At 43.0% G+C, this 17,195-nt stretch overlaps 1 protein-coding gene across 4 annotated transcripts in view; it reads left to right on the top strand.

Moving 5' to 3' along the window:
- TRMT9B (tRNA methyltransferase 9B (putative)) overlaps window positions 1-17,195 on the top strand; it is a 45,737-nt gene that overhangs the window by 17,715 nt on the left and 10,827 nt on the right. For 2 of the 4 annotated variants that reach the window (XM_066380257.1, XM_066380255.1), the window contains exons 2-3: window positions 8,778-8,870; window positions 16,426-16,580. In XM_066380257.1, the coding sequence (XP_066236354.1) occupies window positions 16,427-16,580 (154 nt within the window). In that variant the 5' untranslated portion in view covers window positions 8,778-8,870; window position 16,426. Of the gene's footprint in view, window positions 1-8,674; window positions 8,871-16,425; window positions 16,581-17,195 lie in introns of all 4 variants that reach the window. The other 2 variants (XM_066380256.1, XM_066380258.1) reach the window with 2 other exon arrangements.

The raw sequence follows: 17,195 nt of genomic DNA, 5'->3' as shown, positions 1-17,195 counted from the left end.
TATCTGAGCTATCAGGAGCTCAGGGTAAATGAAATAGAAGTAGCACTGAAGTGAACACACAACAAGGCGATGGTGTTGGGAAGCTCTGGTTAAAAAAGCAAAAGCGGGCCTGACTGGTGGTAGGGCAGTGGATAGAGCGTAGACCGGGGATGCTGAGAGCCCAGGTTTGAAACCCCAAGGTCGCTGGCTCAAGTGCAGGATCATCAACATGATCCCAGGGTCGCCGACTTGAGCCAAAAGGTTGCTGGCTTGAAGCCCAGAGTTGCTGGTTTGATTCTAAGGTCACTGGCTTGAACAAGGAAGGGGTCATTGGCTCATCTTGAGCCCCCTGGTCAAGGCACATATGAGAAGCAGTCAATGAGCAACTAAAGTGACGTAACTATGAGTTGATGCTTCTCATCTTTCCTGTGTCTTTCTCTCTTTCTCTTGCTTTCAAAAAACAAAAACAGGCGAACGGAGAGCCAGTGCACCCAAGGACTTAGCGGGAGGTCACAGGGGCAGCAATTCTTTCCCAGCATCCAGATCATGACTCAGAGCCACGAAGGCCTAAGAGTGGTCAGTGTAGATGTCAGCACGCTGGTTTATCCAAAGCTGACCCTTCTGATGACCCAGAAGTTTTGAACAAAGACCAAATATATATTCCTTCTTGTAAAAAATAATATCACTGAATCATTATGCATCTCTCTCATGGATAACATGGCCAAATGCACAAGAAAAATATAGAGAAACCTCCTCTGACAAAAGTTATTAGACAAGAAAATAAGGGAAGAAAAGCAAAAGATTGATATTGTTAAGAATTTCATAAACAGTCTTAGAAAGTCTAGCTACTTATTTTCTTTCTGGCTACATTTGCACGTGGTTATAACTTTTATATATTACAAGCATATTTTTATGACCAAAACTGTTTTGTTATTTTTTAAGTATTTCCTATTTATTTCTCTAATGAAGACGGTTGGGCACCTGCTATGTGCCAAGCTATGTTCAAAGTAGGGGGTGCATGCATCAGTGAACCCCAAACACCTGATTTCATAGTGTTTACAAACTCGTTGGGGGCGATAAACAATAAACAAGTAGAGCACGATGTTGCAATGCAGTTCTTTCTTGTTTTCATTTTTGCACAGTGTTGCAAATATAGGGCAGTACTACTACTAGTCAGCATGCAGTCAGGGAAATGGAAACCGATCTAGTTATGTTGACAGAAGAAATGTATAAGGAGTTGGCTAAACAAGTATTAGAGGACTGAAAATGCAAAGGGACAACAAAGTTAGCTGAAATTGCCAGGCTGTGTGGGAGGAACACAGAGAGGAGAACGGGTTATCAGAACCGAGATGCTTGAAGGAGGAGCCCCGTGAGCTGGGACCCAGACATCTGAGAAGGGGACACTGGCTGGCTAGTGCGAATTGCTGGGGAGCTCATAATAGGGGCCCCGAGGAGTCGGGACGCAGATTTCTTGGCTGGGGGGTCGCTTGGCCAGTGCAGATGTCTCAGAGGTGTGTGAAAGGCCCGGTTCTGGGAGAGTGGAAAACACTTGGGAACTAACTAAGTGCTGCCGGAAACTAACGCTGCTGCCTTGGTGAAGGGCTGTTGCCGGGTAACCGGCAGGAACAGGAAGCCAGAAAGGGGCTGGTCCCTGCCTCTCCTCTGGCCTTCCAGGCTCCCTTGGCTGGGCCCTGTCTGCAGAGCCCCTGGACACAGAGGAAATGTTTTCAGAGCCCTCATGCCCCGAACACAAAGCAGTGTGGAGAAAGGAATGGAGGGACCCTAACTTAATGACAGGCACAGCCTCCAAGAAGTTAGGTGGCGATTACTCTCCGCTCTGAAATTTGCTAGTATACCCAGCAGGCCTTCAGAAGACACTGCAGTCTGTTGTTTTTTAAAATTGTGTTAAATTATACATAACATAACATTTACCCCAAACTCGGTTATTCATTCTAGTGTTGGTTTATGACAGTGTTTTCATCACCCTGTAGTGTAATGAGAAAATTAAAAATGGTTGAGTCAGTTTTTTATGAAGCTAAATTTTATTCCATTTTAAAGGAATTCTTTAAAGTTTGAAATTATGGCCTTCCAACTTTTGTGGGGGCAAATTGTGTGTGTGTGTGTGTGTGTGTGTGTGTGTGTGTGTGGTGTGTGTGTGTGTGTGTGTGTGTGTGTGTGTGTGTGTGACAGTCTAGCCTTCAAGTAAAGAATCAGCTGGTCCTCCTGGTTGTCCTTTGAGATGCTTTGGGTTTGTGAAATCCACAAGAGTGGGAACTCCTGGGCTCTGGGTGAGGTCTGAACTCAGGGTGAGGCAGTGGGGGAATGAGACACAGAAGAAGGGAAGACACGGGTGGACTCTACAGGATGACATACTGGACAGTCTACACTTTACTGTACTTTGTTTCGCATAAACTCTTCACAAACCTCAAATACACAATCATGTTTTTAAAGTAACCCCATGAACACCTCTTTGGGGTCAGTTATATTATAAATACCTTATGAACTACATCAACTATTTTCAACCTTTTTCACCTCATAGCACACATCAACTAATTACTAAAATGCTGTGACACAGCCATGGCTGGTTGGCTCAGTGGTAGAGTGTTGGCCCAGTGTGTGGATGTCCCGGGTTTAATTCCTGGTCAGGGCACATGGGAGAAGCACCCATCTGCTTTTCCACCCCTCCCTTTTCCCCTTCTCTCTCTCTCTCTTACCCTCCTGCAGCCACGGCTCTATTGGAGCACGCTGGCCCCAGGTGCTGAGGATGGTTTCATGGCTTCTGTCCCAGGTGCTAAGAAGAGCTCAGTTGCTGAGCAATGGAGCAATGCCCCAGATGGGCAGAACATTGCCCCCTAGTGGGCTTGCCAGGTGGATCCTGGTCAGGACGCAGGCAGGAGTCTGTTTCTGCCTCCCCTCCTCTCACTGAATAAAAATAAATAAAATAATAAAATAAAATAAGATAACATAAAATTAAAATAAAATAACAAACTGAAATAAAATAAATGTTGTGACACACCAAAAAAAATTTTTTTGCTGATGTGAAAAAAATAGGTATAATTTTGATTTATTTACAAAATAATAATAATTATTACCTACCCTTTTTGCTCCAAAGTGACTTTTTAAAAAAAAATTAGGTGCCTATATTTGTACATAAGGATTTCTGGTATCAAGAATTAACCAGACACAGCCTTATTATTCAATGTGATCAATAAGATACAACTATTTATATGACCTATATATTTATAATTCAAGACAGAACATTGACACCAGACAGCTATTGTTGTGTTGGCTGTTGGCCTTTTTTTTTATTTTACATCGAAGGGAAAAGAGGTCAGTGTCCCTGACTAAATAAATAACCAGGAATTGGATGTTTTAAAATCTTTTGCGGCACACCAGTGTTCCACGGCACACCGGTTGATAATCCCTGCACTGCACTAATGCATAATTCATGCTCACATTTCTCCCTATAATTCCATTCTTAAAAATCATCACATAATTGACAGTTTTGTAGTTGACTACAATGGTCTTTCTATCAAAGCTCTTTCTTGAACAATCACTTCACAGTAAAATGACTGTGGCATTCCTTGTCACCTGACTTGCCAGAACTTCCTCTCTTAAAAGGAAAGAGGACAGTGATGCTTCCCCTGTAGTGTTGCCTTTCATAATAAGAGAGCAGTCTTCTCCCAGCTGCTCTGCTGGGGATCCCATGACTTTTATTTTAACACAGACTGAGAGCTGGTTTGCTCAAATTGACACCAACAGCAAATGCTTGCAGGATGCTCAGTGTTATATTTTCATTTCTCTTGCATCTTATGTATTTTACCTCTTGTTCTTTCCTGGCCTTCTCTAGTCATACAAAATCACAGTGGCTTGTTATCAAGTTACGATGCACAGGGCCACCTGTGATAACAGCTCTCCTCATCAGTCTTGTCCTGGGAGTTCTGGTCTTTCAACCTCTGTACTTGACCCCAGTCACCACCTGCCCCGCCACTCACATGTGCACACACAGTCCCCACCACGATGCTATCACCTTCCTTTCCTTTATTTAGATTTTGGAAATAATATCTTACTCCCCAATGAATTCAATTTAGGCATGTAGTCCTTGAAATTTTCAAAAAAAACCCCAAAGTATTAGGGAAATACATGATCCCTTTCCTCTAGGATCTAGGTTAAAATCACCTCATTTTTTTCCCCCACTTTCTTTCAATATGTATTTACTCCGGGGTAACCAGTTGGCCCCTGATATGGGAATTCAGATAAGGTCATATGTCCCAGTGCCACATATTTTGAAGCCTTGAGTATGTCCTACGCATAGGATATCAATCAGAAAAGCCAGGTGTTCCTTGCCTGTCATTTCTCCTATAGTCTCTCTGGTGCATCATTAAGGAGTTCTGTGTACAATAGGGAATATTCATTAGAACGGCGCCCTGTTTCGCTTGCCTTATTATTTAGAGGGAATAATAGTCAAAGTATCGCTCCAAATTGTAATAGCTAGTATTGCATGCCGTCTCCACTTTTCCATCAATAAAAATATGCTGGCAACCTGCTCTTGTCACTCTCGTCATTGTTCTTCTGCATTGCTCTTGTATCAGCCCATAGCTTCTTCAGAGTCTGGACTGCCTACCTTTTGCTCCTCTCACAGCTACCAAAGCAGCTGCTGCCCAGTAGGTGCTCAGTCCATATTTAGTGAATGAAATTTAATTATAGTAGACCTCTAATAGCAGCATGTGGCTAACCTCTCCTTTAATGCTATGTATGGAGGTTAAATATTGGTAGCCTTGACGATCTAACCTCATTGCTTTTCTAACTCTGCAGTCTTTCTACTTAATCTACTCCCATGGCCCTGACTGCCTAGTCCTAGGATAATAATTATTTTTAAACAATCTCTAGTCCAGCTTGTTCTCCGAGGCTTCATGTTCATCTTATTTTGTTGTCCTTCTGATACCATAGAAACAACATTTGCGAACCTGAACCTTCCCTCGGGTGTGTCCCTTCTGATGGTGAATGGTAGTACCATTTAAAGGGCTGTCTTATTAATTCTTCTATTCCTTTCTTTGCCTATTCATACAGTAAACATTTACTGAGCACTGTGTAAATTGAAATACCAAGCAAAGACTCTGTGATCATAAGATATATTTTCTCTCTCTGGAAAGGACTTTAATCAATTATGGGACATAAGGCATATGTATAAACAGCCATGCCGTTATATAAAATATGTTTACTTATTACAGTGGCATTTCAGAGTACTAAGTTACCAACATCTAGCTCTTGTTATGTCCTATTTCCTGCAGATGTATAAATCTTAAGTAACTTTATTTGGTATATTCACATGCCTTCCAAAGGAAAGGTTTATCAGAGTTTACATATGGTCATTCTCAAAGTTTCTTTTTGTTTGCCTTTTATTCTGTCTACTACTTTGTTTTAGGATGGGGGTACATCTTATTGTAACAGCTTTATTATTGTCACTGTATTCTCCTCATTGTGCTCTTTGCCTTAACTCATCATCAGTCTTCCATCCCTATTAATGCGATCCTTTCTCCTTACTATCTCTTGTATTTACTCTAACATGCGTAATATCATGTCTTGTCTAAAGCATTTGAGCAGGTTCTTTCTCTGTCTTCATTGTGAACCTACCCAGACCATACCAGTCTCACCCTATCAGGAGAAAAGATTTTTAAAATCCAAATAAAATTTTGTCCTTTTTCTTGTTGAAATAATTCAGTGGTTCTCCATTATGTTCAGGGTAAAATCCAAACTTCTTAAAATGCTAAACTAGGCCCCGTGTGGCCTGCTTCCACCTACTCTTCCAGACTCTTATAGCAGCACGGTCTTCTCTTCCTCCTTCCCTGCCTTCCAGTTGTATAGTTAAGAATGGGAACTCTGGCCTGACCTGTGGTGGCACAGTGGATAAATTGTTGACCTGGAACACTGAGGTTGCTGGTTCAAAACCCTGCCCTTCTCTGGTCAAGGCACATATGGGAGTTGATGCTTCCTGCTCCTCCTCCTCCCCTTCTCTCTCCTCTCTAAAAAATGAATAAATAAATAAAAAAGAATGGGAACTCTGGACTCTAACTTTTTGGGTTCAGTTCCTTCCTCCGTCACTTATAGCTGTGTAACTTTGGGAAGTCACTCATGTTCTCTCTGCCTTATTTCTTATCTGTAAAATAAGAGAAACAGTAGTTCTTACTTCATAGAATAATTTGGTAGACTCAATGATTTAATATATGTCAAATGCCTATAATGGTCTTGCCAGTAGTACAATTAATATGTTTATATATTGTGTCTTGCTATTATTGTTGTTAATCTACTCGAAGTTCATCAAAGAGATTAGAATCAGTCTCGTACCTTCCTTTTTGCAAGGCTGTTTCTTATGCTTAGATTCCCTCACGCCACCTTCACTTGACCTGCCCCTCCTGTCTTCTGAGCTTCAGCTTGGACGTCAGCCTCTCGGGGCAGCTAAGTCACTCAGGCACCGATGCCTGAAGGAGCGGCACACCGACCGCCAGGTTGGCTGGTGTCAGTGGTCCGCCTAGGTCAGGCCATGGAAGAGTGATTGCAAAGGGAGTCTTCATTTTCGGGACGAGCTCAGTAAACACACGTACCTTCTTTCTGATTACAGCAAGCTCTGCAAGTGTGCGAGGAAAGATAAGATCTTGTGACTAACAGTGCGTTCAAGACCCTTCTTAAATATTCTTCCTAAAAAGTAAGGTGACCAACTTTTTTACAATGAAAAGGAGGACAGAAATGAATTGAAGGAAACAATATCGTAAATAAAAGAAACATTTTATTCATTGTAACAATAATGCACTATCATATGATAAATGCATAATGGAAACATTTGTAATATTTTATATTGTAATTATGCTTACATGCCTATTAATTTTTAATAATAATTGTAAGAAAAAAGTACTCATTTAGTAAAACTAAATATCAAACAAAACCACTAATTTGGAGTGATATTTGGGTGTATTTCTCATTTTCTAATGTAAAAAAGTCTGTTTTATGCAACTATTTAATCAAAATGTGTTATTAATAGATATGGTTGGAGGTTAGATTTCCACTTTAAAACTCAAATTTCTGGAAAATACTTGTAAATAAAATTATATGTATTTGGAAATTATTAAATAGATAATGAATTAATGAAACGTGAATTGTGCTTACCTGACTATGATTGAATATTCACTGAGAAAGAAATAATCATGAGTCTACAATGTCGTATGCTCCGTGTCATGTTTCAGTAAGAAGTACACAAAGCCATTTGCGCGCTCGGTGTATCACGCGCTCTCTCACGGTCTCCCGTGCAGAGCACATGCGTCTCATAATCGCATCTCGCTGCACTGTACTGATCCTTGACGAATAAATACAAATACCTCACATCACACTCAATGGATAGACTCTGCATCAATCGAATATGGACATTTACAGATGAGTCTTCCAATATCAAAAAGGAGGACCTGTAGGAGGACACTTTTCGAGGGAGAACGGAACTTACAAAAGAAGGACTGTCCTCCCTAAAGGAGGACGATTGGTCACCTTGTAAAAAGCCAACCTTTGTGGCCCTCAGTGGTGCAGATCGTGTACCTGCACGTGATTGAGAGATGACTGGGGTTTAAGTGTGTATGTGTATTCCGAAGACCGGAGAGCATTTGAAAGTACACTCAGATTATTAATTTTTAAAATTTCATTTAGTCATTGATTTTTAGAGAGAAAGGAAAGGAGAGAGAGAAACATCAATTTGTTCCACTTATTCATGTATTCATTGGTTGATTCTTATATGTGCCCTGACCAGGGATCGAACCCGCAACCTTAGTATATTGACCTGAGACTCTAACCAACTGAGCTACCTGGCCCTGGGCCGGATCATTGGTTCCTAAATAGGAACCCAGATTGGAGTGGGGTGGGAGGCAGGGGGAAGCGAGGGAGAGCCGCACGCGCTCCACCCGCCGTCCCGAGCATCACTGTACGTAGGAGGAGGAACAGTTTGTGAGAGTGAGGCGCACGCACAAAGAATTGAAGCCTAGAGAAACGGTTGGACACGGGTCAGGGTGAGGTCCCTTCGCTTCACTTGCAGAGGAGGGGTCTGGCTGAGGTCTTACATGGTGGCTGTCCTGCACAGCACGCCTCTCTCCAGACCTTCTTTTGTACCCCCACGCCTCTACATTACAGAGTACTTTCTGACATACAAGGTCCTTTTTTTCTTTTTATTTAGTAACTAAGCGTTTTGATGGGTTTCATAACAGGACCCGCTCTATTATGAAACATGAAAAAAATAAATGTGAGCAGGAATAGGAGAACTTGTCAGAGCGACATGGCAGCAGCTGATGACATGAGCAAACGCTGAGCAGTGCTGGGATGAGTTAGCACAACTTAGTAACAGTGTCTTAAGTAGGTAGGGACATTTAATTAAGCCACTGTATTCCGAGTTGACTCTCCCTGCTTGTCATTTTTCCAGGAACAAAATGTTACCATTCAATTTAATTCAGGGGAAAAGTACTGTATATTGGACAGAAAGCTGAGGAATTAATTCGGAAACTTGCTTTCACAGTTCTAGCAGCCTCCACGTGTTCACCGTTCTCTCTAACCTCGTTCGCTCTGGGTGGTATGTGGATACATCCAGAGCTCAGCCTGGGCTGTAGCTGCTTCAATATTCTTCTTTTGTAAAATGACGTTTGCTGTTTGTTTGTTTTCCTAACAGGCCGACATTCCCTGCAAAGACTCCCGCAACGGGGCCGTCTGGGAAGGGCCCTCTCTCTGTGATTTGACCCTAATACTTTTCATGTCCCTTACACACTGACAAGGTCGTGAGCAGCAACTGTCATGCTCGGAGGGTGGAGACTGCCGTGATTCGCAAAGGCCAGAAGTGATTTACCTGTAATCACAAGATGACTCAGGTTAGTTGCTCTCAGCTGTGACTGCAGTTGAACTAAGACGAGGGTTTTTGGTACTGTGTCTCTTCATTTCAGTAAACCTGATTAGTCCCAATTCCTATAATTTTATGTTTATGACAGTGATATAAAGTAAGTTGGGCCTGACCAGGCAGTGGCACAGTGGATAGTGCGTCAGACTGGGATGCAGAGGACCCAGGTTCGAGACCCCAAGGTCGCCAGCTTGAGCGTGGGCTCATCTGGTTTGAGCAAAGCTCATCAGCTTGAGTCCAAGGTCGCTGGCTCAAGCAAGGGGTCACTCGGTCTGCTGTAGCTCCACGGTCAAGGCACATATGAGAAAGCAATCAATGAACAACTAAGGTGTCACAACGAAAAACTAATGATTGATGCTTCTCATCTCTCACCGTTCCCGTCTGTCTGTCCCTACCTATCCATCTCTCTGACTCTCTGTCTCTGTAAATAAAATAAAATAAAATAAAATAATTTATAAAGTAAGTTGGAATTTATTTTTTTGCACTAGGTGGAAAACAGAATTTGAAAATAGTTATATAGAGTAAGTTAATATTACAAGAATAAACAGTATTTAGGATTTTTTTAGAGTTCCAAATGCTTTTCTAGGACTTCAAAAGCATCATTAAATGGTAGCTTTTATTATACAAAAGTTTACAGTATAATTTGTAGTTGAAAGTAATGTGCAGATGTTGTTTGAAGAATCATGTATTAAAAGCTAAAAAAACCCACGTGTGTATTTTATGATTAAGTATGAGTAAATTCTTTGAACTGTCCTAACTTGTATTTTTATTCTAGAATTATAATATAAGTACGTCTTTAAATTTAAAGCAGAGTTTTAGGCTCTCAACTTTTAATACGGCATCTTCTGTGGCATTTAGGATAGGAGAACAATTTAAAATATGTATATTTGCTTTTAGCTATTGAAGTGTGGCTCTTGCGTTCCTAGGGTGTGTGTCTAAAACGGGACCCTCTAGGCCTAGAGTCTAGGGCAAGGGGTCCGGCAGTACAGAACACAACTAGAAATCTGGCCGCGGCCCGGCCTTCCTGCAAGCGGTTCTCGGCCCCAGGGGTGTTTCTGACTTATAACCTAAGACTCGAGGACCAGGCTAGCTGGAGTAAAGCACTGTTGTCTTACAGAGGATGCGGAGGACACAGCTCGTTGATGCATTGGTTCTACAGTTCAAACGGAGTGACTGCTTTGTGCTCAGTGCCCATCCTCTGGGAGCTTCTAATTCGGTTGGGTCCATACCCAGAGTTGAGAGGTTAAGATGGTATCAGGAGAAATGCCCTAAGAGTGACCCAAACATAATAAATATGCAGTATACAGAAATACGAGGAGAGATTATTTTTTACCTCTAGCTATCCATGAAGTCTCCATGGAAGAGGAGGCTGTGCTACGCTTGGAGGGCCAGGTAAGGGTTTGGAGGGGGTCGGTGATAGCAGAGCACTTCAGGTGAGAGAGAACAGGCTGCTGGATTCAGCAGACACCTCGAGGTGGCGCTCTCCAGGTGGCCCACTCAGGGAAAGTGAGTAGGGCCCTTTGGGTAGAGCCGAGTATCCAAGTCATGGGAGCTGTAGGATATAAGACTAGAAAGGTAGGCTGGGTCCAGGTCATGGAGGATTTTGAGTGCCCCGATTGAGGGGTGCAATCTATCCCATAGAGAGTAGAGGCCCCCCTGAAGGGTTTTCAACAAAGAAGTGTTATTATCAAGTAGACATTGTAGGAAAATTATCCAGCATTGGCATGAAAGAGAGATTCCACACTGCTTCTCTTGGGTTCATGGAGAGGAAATTATAAGTTACGGCCGTCAAGCCAAGAGTAACACATACGCTGTGGTCTCTGCAGTCACCTTTTACTGTCCACGTTTATAGTGTCAGCAGCAGGTGAATATTAATGGCAAAGGAGTGTTGCAAACCCCCAGCATTGTGGATATATTAGAGGTGGTAGATGGGGGGGTGGGAAGGTGGCAAGGGGAGCAGAGAGACCCAACTAGAAAGCTGTTATAACAGCTCAGATGCGAGGTTGTGGCAGTACAAAAAGAAAGATGGAGAGGTGACAAAGTTGGCAGCATGTCACACAATTCTAATCTTCTCTGAGGCTATTATTTTTGCATTTTTCCGAAGTGAGAAGTGACGGGGGTGTAGGGGCACAGACTGACTCCCACATGCGCCTGACCAGGATCCACCCGCATGCCCACCAGGGGGCGATGCTCCCATTTGGGACATTGCTCTGCTGCAATCGGAGCCATTCTAGCGCCTGAGGCAGAGGCCATGGAGCCATCCTCAGCGCTCGGGCCAACTTTGCTCCAATGGAGCTTTGGCTGCAGGAGGGGAAGAGAGAGATAGAAAGAAAGGAGAGGGGAAAGGGTGGAGAAGTGCCTTCTCCTGTGTATCCTGGCCGGGAATCAAACCCAGGTCTTCCACACACCGGATCAACCCTCTACTGCTGAGCCAACCAGCCACGGCCCTTCTCTGAGGCTGTTGCTTCCAACATGACATTGCCTTTGCAGTATGTTCTACTGCCAGAGACCTCCAATGAGGGTCCCTCCATCTATCTGTCATAAGTCTTCTTAGGTTGAATTTTCATTCTCTAAGGGTGTCATAATTTTAATATAGTCTAATATTTTTATTTTTTCTTTTAAGGTTAGTGCTTTTGTGACCTGTTTAAGAACTCTTAACCTACTCCATGTTTACACAGTTGTTTTCTCTCTTCTCCTTTTCTATTACCTGATAACCAGAGATTTTAATTCACAAAAGTAGTTGATAGGTATTTGGAGACCAATTATTTTTTTTAAAATGTGTTTTGCATTGAACCAAAAAATGGAGGTCCCACAATAGAGAACGTCATGGTGCAGAAACACAGGATATGATGTCACAGAAGTTCCCATCACAAACAAAAGCAAAGTCCCTATGCTGACGGGACTATGATAGTAGCACCCACAACCCCTGTCTCTGTGCAAACTGCCAGGAGGAATGATTGCTATAACTGTCCCGAGGACACACAGCTATGGTGTCTCCCCTCTGTGGACAAGGAGCCACTGCAGGAGACAAAACTAAGCCTTCTCAGAGTTTCCTAGATCCCTAGAGGTCAAGTGCATCTCCTGGATGAGGCACTGGGAAAATCTTTTCTCTCGAAGTCCTTTGGCTCTTCTGAATATTTTGTACTATTTATACATGCATGTGGTGTGTGCATGGCTTTACAATGATCATTAAAAAAAAATTTGTATTGTATTATACTCACATCAGATATCAAAGTTACATTTGAAATTGTGGCTGTTGGATATAGTTCTCAATGTGCAACCGTCTATCCCTGTTTCTTTCCCGGAAACAAGGCACTAAGAAAGATGGAAGGGTGGGAAGAACAACGTACAGAGGGGTGAGGGACCGTAGGTGACGGCTCGATCCACTATCTTGTATTCATGGTTTCCCAGGTGCGTACACTTAGGAAAACTTATCAAGTTGCACACTTTAAATATGTGCAGTTTGTTATATGTCAATTATCCCTAAACAAAACTGTTAAAAATCAAATAAATATTGTTCAGTTGGCTGGAGTTTCATTTTTCATTTACTCATTAAAACCGTGGTTAGACCTATCCTATGTCAGCCTAGTGCTTTGTTTATAGATAAACAAAGAAGTATGAGAAATATCTCCTCTCCAGAAGTTCAGGATCTGGCAGAAGTACTTATGCCACTATAATATTTTGTAGAATATGAGACATTTCAAGTCTTGTAGAATTTAAAAATCAAGGAGATTACATGTGTTTGTGAAGATTAGAGGAGGCCACAGCCAAGTTGTTTCTTGGTTTACAACATTAAAGTTTAAAAACGTGGGATACAGAACTGTATTAAGTTTTTTCTCAATTTTTAAATAATATATCTACAGAGAAGAGGAAATGTTAATATTTATAAAGAAAAAAAATAAGCCTGACCAGGCAGAGGTGCAGTGGATAGAGCATCTGACTGGGATGTGGAAAGACCCAGGTTCGAGACCCCGAGATCGCCGGCTTGAGCGCGGGCTCATCTGGTTTGAGCAAAGCTCACCAGCTTGAGCCCAAGGTCACTGGCTCAAGCAAGGGGTCACTCGGTCTGCAGTAGCACACAGGAAAAGCACCCATCTACTTCTCCATCCTTTCCCCTCTCCTTCTTCTCTGTTTTTCTCTTCCTCTCCAGCAGCCAAGGCTCCATTGGAGCAAAGTTGGTCCAAGCACTGAGGATGGCACTATGGCCTCTGCCTCAGGCACTGGAATGGCTCCGATTGCTGCTGAGCAATGCCCCAGAAGGGCAGAGCATCGCCCCCAAGTGGGCATGCCGGGTGGATCCTGGTTGGGTGCATGTGGTAGTCTGTCTGTCTGCCTCCCCACTTCTAACCTTGGAAAAATACAAAGAAAGAGAAATACTGATTAGAGAGGACTCCTGTGGTAGTCAGGTCAGAAACCCAACAATCTTAGGTAAAAAAGGGAATTTCTTGACTCTCTGAGTTGGGAAGGATGAGGAGTGGCCTACAGGACTGCAGGGACCAGCCTCAGGGACCGGAAGCAGGACACTGTGCCACTGTGGTCTTTCCCCCTCCGTTTGTCTCTCATCCTGGTTTGCTTTGCCTGACTTCGTTTCTTCAACCTAAAAATGAGTATTTTCCATGTGGACAAAAGATGCCACTGGTAGCCTGCTCTTGACACCCTTCCCACTCTCTGATGCCAGAGGCAAGGCCAACATGTCTTCAGCTACCCACTGAGATCTCTCAAGGAAGCTCTCTAATTGGCTCACCTTATATCACCTGCCCTCCATTGAACCAATGATTGTGTTCAGGAATATGGGATACCTACCATGACTGGCCAGGGCTGAGTCACATGCCCATCCAGGGCTGCCAAGATATACATGATCAGAAGGGGAAAGGTGAACTTGGTTGGACAAATACAGACAATGGGTACTCTATTCTACTTAGAGTTACATATACCTAGAGTGGTCTTTTAAAATTGTAAGTCCAATCGTGTTGCCCCCAACTCACCTACCAACTTAAAACCTCTTTCTATTGCACTGAAAATAAACTCAAAATTGGGTCTCAGGATTTTAGTGCATTACTTTATATGACTTCTCCTTAGCTTTCAAATTATTTTCCCTTTTCTCCTGATTAACCAGCCAAGGCATCAGCTACAAGGGCCCAGAATTGAACTGCACACAGATTATGAAGCCTGGCTGTACCAAACCCTATGTCCCTAGCTTCCCCTTGAACCCTGCACTTTTATTTTAGTAGTAGTGTTACTAGCTTAATTACATGACTGAATTCACGAGTAATTTGCATACGTGTATATATATATGATCCACATAGAAAATATGGCAGGAAATTTAGATCTACAAAGTGTCAAAAGTCATTCTGGGTAATCCTAGCTACAAATCAATTTCATAGTCAGCTATTTATTCTGCAATGTATAATCTTAACTGTGAAACATAATAAAAATAAAAAGCATTTATATTGTTCCCACACTTTAACATAGCTCTTTGAAGTTACTTGTTTATGGTAAAGGCCAAGCAATTTGGGAGAAGATTTAGCGAAAGTTCTTCCATGGTCTTTGTTCAGATACTACAAATTGTGACCTTCTAGTTAGAGCCAAATTGAAAGGAATTGAATTTTTGTTGATTGCCACTTAACATTTCCAAGTGCAATAAAGTAAAATTTCTTTGTTCCAGGGTTCTCGAAATTGTATTGCCTGATTGATTTCTTAAAGGGAGAACATTTAAGAAGACTTAAGTCTGCTGAGTTGTTTTTTTCTTTTAAGTCTACTGAGATTTTAATTTAAAAGAAAAGCACTCCGTGTTTGGCTTTTTCTTGTGTGTAGGCAGTTATAGCCAACCATATGTTTACCCTGTAAATTCTAGTTGAGGGTGCAGTATAAGCTGTTTCAGTTTGGGTGGAAGTTTTGTCAGACCTCACAAATGAGATTTGTACTCTGTTAAGAGTGCCAGGTTTTTTGCTGGGACTGTGGGCAGGCCCATGGTAATTAAGGATAACCTACTTGTAATTTGTTTTAAGAGTAGATCCTGAAAGGCTCTTTCTTGCAATGGAAGGAAAGATGAAATTAGAATACAGCTGTTCCCCCATACCCCTCAGTGGATACCTGGAACCATCGATAATACAGAACCCTATATCACTATGTTTTTCCTATACATATAGGAAGTTTACATATACATATGGAAAGTTTAATTTATACATTAGGCACAGTAAGAGATTAATAACAAAAATAATAAAATAGAAGAGTTATTAACAGTCTATTGTAATGAGTTATATGAATGTAGTCTCTTTCAAAATATCTTACTGTACTGTACTGTTGCAGTGATAATCGTAGTAATGATTGTTTTAGGTAAGAATCATCAATGGATTGCGTGCTAAAATGGGTGGGTGAGAGGATGAGAAACGGGATATTTCCATCGTCCCAAGAGGTCTGCATGGGATGCCGCAGGAGCAGCAGGGGCAGGACTCAACTGCTGGCCTGCCCCAGTAGGGCCCCGTGCTTTATATGATTGAGCTTACTTTCAGACGGACTGGTCAAGAGCCACAACCCGAGCCCCTGGCTGCTTCCCTGGGCTACCCCTCAGTCACGTGCCACAAGACAGTAATGAGAAGATTAAGCCCCAAAGAGCAGAGGCCTCGAAGTCCTGCTCTTGGACTTCTCCCACTCCTTTCTGGTTGCCCTGGTCCTGCCTGGAAGATCAGTGCCCGTGCCGAGCGTGAAGGGCAGTTGGCCAGGATAAACACAGCGTCCGTGCAGGCCCCCGGAGCGGGGAGAGCGTGGGGCACCCAAGAAACGGTGGGTCAGTGAGTCCCGCAGGCTCATCGGACGCTGGGAAAGGCTGGTGAGCAATGGCTTCAAGGGCAAGGTGAGGCCAGACCAGAAAGAGACTTGTGTGCCCTTCTAAGGCACCTGAGCTGGGTCAGACAAGCAATGCAATGTCTTTGAAGAAGCCTAAGGAAGCAACACAGTTAGATTTATGTTTTATAAAAATAGTTGTGGCAGAATTGAAGGGATTGAAGGGCCCAAAACAAAACAAAACAAAGAAACAGCTGTTTACAGGCTGTTGAAGTAATTCAGGCAAGAAATAAGTGCCTTTCCTAAAATAGAATCAGTAGGGATGTAGAGAGATGGCTGGAATCCAGACACATTGAAAAGGTGGAATCAAGAGGGCTTTGTGACCTGATTGGAGTGGTGAGCTGCGTGTTAGGAATTCTTAAAATGCATTTAGCATCAGAATGATTTTTATCCAAGTCAGTCGCTGGTATAGGCTTCCAAAATGAGGAACTGATCTGGTACAGGCAAGGACAGTGACTAGCTCATCCCCACGCCATTGCTTTCTGCAGATTGGCAGGTAAAAAGATGCAGTTTCCAGCCTTTTGACGACTGTGGTGAGCTGACAGTGAAGGCTTTCTCCTGGCAGCCCCCAGTGAAGTCTAAGATCAGCTCCACCTTTGGCAGTTGTCGGTTCCCGGTTCTAGGAACTCGGCACCCACCTTCAGCCGTCTCTGACTCGCCTTTCTCGGGCTGGTCTGTCTCCCCAGGATGGACCATGAGGCTGCCCAGCTGGAGAAGCAGCACGTGCACGACGTGTACGAGAGCACCGCCCCTTACCTCCACGACCTGCGGAGCAAAGCCTGGCCGCGCGTCCGCCAGTTCCTCCAGGAGCAGAAGCCCGGCAGCCTCATCGCCGACATAGGTAACCCAGGGCCGTCCCCGGGGTGTGAAACATATCCCATCGTGTCCTTCCTGTTAGGATTCAATCTTCGTTTTTGTTTGAACTGGAAACCTGGAATTGTGCCCTTGGCGTGCCGTACGCAGCCCGTTCCCTGAATAACAGACATGCGTACGATCAAGTCAGAAAGTAGAAAACGCCCTCAGATCTAAGTGGAGACAGTGGCTATCTTTTCAGAGCCTTTGCGTGCCGCTTCCAGCAAAATCGATCTGACATTGATTGAATCGATCAGGGCTGACATGACCGCCTGTGAAATTGACTTTTAAATGTCGAGATACCTGCATTTGAAAGTACAGTACAGAGATCTGGTGGCTCACCCAGAGTAGCTCTCATGCCTTCTACAGAAGATCCAGAAATTGTAGATTTCCTGGAACCTCTTATTAATCTCATGGGTTTTTCCCCCTTCACTATTCTATAGGTGTTTCATTATTAGAACCTATCTTTAAATAGATCATTTGTAATCACTTTGTAATCTTTATAATCACTGATTTGCCTGGAAGATTTTGGATTAGGATGTTTCTGAATTGAGTGGTAAACCACAAGCACAATAGATCTAAGGCTAAGGCCCTAAGACGTGCT

This window comes from Saccopteryx leptura, chromosome 4 (genome assembly GCF_036850995.1).
Source record: "Saccopteryx leptura isolate mSacLep1 chromosome 4, mSacLep1_pri_phased_curated, whole genome shotgun sequence".
In the NCBI taxonomy this organism is placed as follows: Eukaryota; Metazoa; Chordata; class Mammalia; order Chiroptera; family Emballonuridae; genus Saccopteryx; species Saccopteryx leptura.
Note: the sequence above shows the minus strand (reverse complement) of the source record. Positions and strands in the feature narration are given on the sequence as shown.